This window comes from Alligator sinensis, unplaced genomic scaffold, assembly GCF_000455745.1.
Source record: "Alligator sinensis unplaced genomic scaffold, ASM45574v1 scaffold1841_1, whole genome shotgun sequence".
NCBI lineage: Eukaryota > Metazoa > Chordata > Crocodylia > Alligatoridae > Alligator > Alligator sinensis.
In genome coordinates this window covers 366,635-371,107 of record NW_005843034.1, presented here as the reverse complement: position 1 = coordinate 371,107, position 4,473 = coordinate 366,635, and the positions used below count along the sequence as shown (strand labels likewise).

Below are 4,473 nucleotides of genomic sequence, written 5' to 3'. Positions count from 1 at the left end.
AAATGGTACCTGGGGGAGGTTTCCCCTGCTGCTCCTCCAAAGCAGGCTCCCCTCAGAGCCTGTGTGAGCCCTCAAGTGGCAAGCACCCCCCAAAGGTGCTCCACCACACACCTCCCCACTTTCAATAACATTCAGGGGGCCTTCACTTGGCTGCCTTCCCTGCTGGCTTTGTCCCAGCCTACTGCAGCCCCTGCCATGTGGCGAGCACCCCAAAGGTGCTCCGCCACACTAAGGTTTTCTCCCAGCACAGATCTTTCCTTTAGGGTTTGTACCTCTTCACATCCCAGACTAACTCCTATGTCAGGGGGTGTCACCAGGGGTACATGTACCCCTAGGGGTATTTGGAAAAGTCCTAGGGGGTAAACGCGTGTGGGTGGGGATAGCGCACCGCCACCCAACATCCTGAGCTGCTGCCTTCCAGGAACAGGGCCAGTGGTGGGAAGGGGGCAAGAGCAGCGGTGCCCTTCTGTGGGTCACACAGGTGCCCTTCTGCGGGCCGCAAGGGGGGAGCAGGGAGGGAGCTCCCATGCTGCAGCCACTGCTGCCATCCACCACCCCACGCCCATGCAAGGCCCGTCAGCAGCCTGCAGAGCCACACATGTGACCAACTGTGGGAAAGTGGGGTGCAGTGGCAGCAGCACAGAGTGGGAGATCACAGTGGCAACTGCATGCAAGCTCCTCCCCCCCCCCCGCTGTCCAGCCGCCACCACCAGAAGGGGTACACTTCTTTAAAAAGTTTGAAAATCCCTGCCTTATGTAGTAGAAACAGTCTTTGTCTCTCTAAAATCACATCAAGGTTTTCCTTTATGAATGGGACTATAGATATAGAGAACGCTTTGCCTTTTGAGTTCCTGTACCTTTGAAAAGCTCACAAGCTACAGGATTTAACATGATTTTTTTATGTAAATTTATTTAAAACAAATAGGATCCAACCAGACGTGACTAGAAGACTGCAGGAGGAACAAAGACTGCATGTGACCATGTCTTGAGAAGACATGTCACCGTGTCAATAAGAAAAATTAGTGCAATAAAAAGTTATCAAGGTCCTTTATCTAACAAAAACAATTGAAACACAAAAATCAACCCTACTGGCTAAGACTTATGAATGACCCATGGAAGCAATTTGAAGCAGGGTAAACCCAGAATCCAGCTGTGAGTCAACCCTGTTGTGGTGATAATTTGCTCTTGCAAATGGAACTCTGTGCTTAAGAGCTGTAGAAGATGGTGTCTAGCTGTGACATGACTGGAGACAAACACGGTAGTCACTACTCAGGATGCCTGTTTGGGGTTGATGTTCCTATTAATAAAAAATACAACAGTTCTTAGTGTCCCCATAAACAAACATACCATGTCTCTGGAACAGAGGCGCTATCCTCTCCAAAACTGTACTGTATGCCAAGTTTTTCTCAACATTTTTATTCAATTGCTAGCAAAAAGTAGTAGACTGTAGCATTTCACCTCACATGTGAGCACAGACTTGTCCTAGAACACTACAGCCTACAGAAATGTCACTCAGATTTGAAGAGTACATATCTCTAAAATATTTAAGTATTATTTTTACAAGTGATATGTGGAGTGGATGATCACAATTGCTCTTTCTACAAAATCTACAATATCCTGCTGTACTTACAGACAGCCACCATCTTCTACCAGAAGATGTAATACACGTGAAGTATAGGTCTGGTATCTATTGGTGACATTGCTCAGTACCTACACACGATGACCAAATTACTGTAAAAGGTCTTGCCAGTGTACCAACACTGTTCTCTTTAGCCATTTAATTGTGATCTTGCAATTGACATTGTCAGCAGAGTCATTGGTTGATGACCTATTCCAGTATCTCTTAAAGAAAGTGAACTATAATCTAGTATTTATCATACTTTATAGGATACATAAAACCTAAAAGTATTTACAATAAATGTGATAACTCTATTGGTCATCAATTGGTAGCTGTAGGAAACACAAAACACAACTGTTATCCAAAATTTGGGCTCCTTTTGGTTTTTAACATGGTGAGAAATTAATGATAGATATTTCTTTGATGCAATCCTGTTTATTTAGAAAGATCAGTACAAAGTCCTGCACACAGGAGCAATCAAACAGACCTTTGCTCATGTTGTCCAGCTTCTTTCAGATCACACTTAACCCAAATGCTCTGTTAACCTTTATGTGTCTCTGTCCCTATACCTGTATAACAGGGATAACTCAACTTATCTAGATATCTCACAAAAGGATTAATTTATCTTTTCACTGTGCCTAATGCGTTTCCTATACATAACATATTTTTCTTCATAAAGTGCTAAGTCCCATGTTATGTAGTTTATAGTTACTAAATTGTCTTGTACCTTTTAAAACACTTACAATACCACACATCAACAGAGTGGATTCATATTTCATAAAAATCTGGGTACAGGAAGCTTCTTGTTCTTACTAACACCTTCTTACAAATACATGACATCCATACATCTCCAATGATTTGCCTTATTGTCTTATATTCTCATAATTTTGAAACTTTAAATTATGAATGGATGAAGATCGTCTTGCTTTTTTGCAAGATATTCTGAGGTAAACATAGGTATTTACTTTTGGTGAAGTCATCTTTGGTGTCCAGTGTTCTGATAAAAGCAGTTTCTGAGAGGTTCATTTCTGTTGCAATTTTTTGGTGCATGTCTTCATCTAAGTCCTAAAATTGAAACAATAGAAAAAATGAAGTGGAAGCCAGCAAATAGTTTCCTACTTCAGGTAAAATAACTAAGCTATCATTTTCCATTATGATAAAGATAAAATGATTTGTCTATTTCTAAACATGAGTTTTTCTGTATGTGCTTCATGCTTTTTTGATAAACAGAGATAAATACTTGCATTATTATGATATGTAGGCAACTAGAAATAACTGTCTCATTATTTTACAAATTAGAAAGAAAATTATTTCACTCAAAAATTTCTCATTACCACCTGAAACTCAGCTTTACTGAAGAATGCAAGCATTCCTGAAGTTTGGGTGAATAAGTCTTTTAGAAGTTCCACTTCTGACACTAACTTCTAGTAACACCAACTCCCTTCCTGTAACCTTACAAAGCCCACCCCACCCACATCTTCCATACCACTTATGATTCTCTAGTAATGTCTAAGTTCAGTAACCTATCTCTGCCAAGTCCTCTGTGCCATTCTATTCAAATATAGTGCACACTGGGGTGTAGGGTACTTCACCGTGGAGGAAACCCCAAGAATGGAAGAGAACTGAAAACAATGTCATGTGGTACCAATAAGAGAGGCTCCCAGATGTGCTGGATCTTAACACAGGGGACCCAGACCAGTGAAGATTATACATAGGTTATAGGAGTTAAAAAAGTAGCTTGAAACCTGTTTTTTTCCACCCACATCTCTCTCCACAGTCTTATGCTAATCAAAGCATGGCCAAACTAAAGACTTGCCCTTTGAGGTACTGAAACATAACTGAACCAACTACTACTTCTGAAGGATTAAAGTTTTCCCGTTATCTCTAATTATTTAAAGTCACTTTTAATCTAACATAGCCACTAAACCCACATGAGAGAAATCAGACAATTATTGTTTGATACAAAAGATCTTTACATGTTACAGCATGGTAACTTTTTATAGTAGCCAAATCTCCTGCTTACTACACAGGTCCAATTCTGACTCCTAACCCTTCTAAATAGGATGAACAAAAATTAGTCACCCAAGACTTTACAGAAGGTATAGGCAGTATGTCGAAATGCTTCCATCTTGTGGCAGTTTTGAAATATAGCAAGTTTTTTATAACAAGCAATTTTCTGCAGAAGACATCAACAGTTTTTTTTAATATATAGCTGATGGCAGCACTGGGAAAAAAGGTTGCTAGTTCTTAAGATTCTCTCTTGAGTCTCGTATCTTTGGTATTTGTTTTAAAGCTACATCTCCCGAGGATTCCCTCGGGCTCCGCACCCCGCCCCCCCGCCCCTGGCACCTCAGAGCCCCGCGCCTGCGGTACCTGCCTGTCCCTTTTTCAGGCTCTGAGACCTGGGAGCATGGTGACCTCCCCTTGTGGGGTCTGCTCCCTTTTGGGGTCTCTGGCGCACCAGCTGGAGGAGCTCCAGGCCACAGTCCAGAGACTGCGTGCCATCAGGGACTGCGAGCAGGAGATAGACTCCTACTGCCAGGTCCTTCTCCCCCGGGAGGCGGAGGGTAGACCAGTCTCCCTCCACGCCAAAGGAAGAATCCAGGACCTCCCGCTCTGTCCAGCCAGGGACATGGACCACGGTGGTCAAGGGCCCTAAGGCCCGCCGCACCAAGGCCCCTGCCCCGCCGGAGCTGAGCAACAGGTATGCACCTCTTGCCACTCCAGCAGAGCCTGCTGAGTTGCCAGCTCCCGCAGGCAACATGAACCCAACTGCAGTTCCCACCCTTGCTCTCCCCAAGACAAAACGTAGGGTGTTTGTTGTGGGAGACTCTCTCCTGAGGGGGACTGAGGGG

At 43.4% G+C, this 4,473-nt stretch overlaps 1 protein-coding gene across 2 annotated transcripts in view; it reads right to left on the bottom strand.

Annotated features, from left to right (window-relative positions):
- PBLD (phenazine biosynthesis like protein domain containing) overlaps positions 1-4,473 on the bottom strand; it is a 33,384-nt gene that overhangs the window by 17,848 nt on the left and 11,063 nt on the right. For both annotated transcript variants that reach the window (XM_014526363.2, XM_006036856.3), the window contains exon 3: positions 2,584-2,683. In XM_014526363.2, the coding sequence (XP_014381849.1) occupies positions 2,584-2,683 (100 nt within the window). The remainder of the gene's footprint in view (positions 1-2,583; positions 2,684-4,473) is intronic.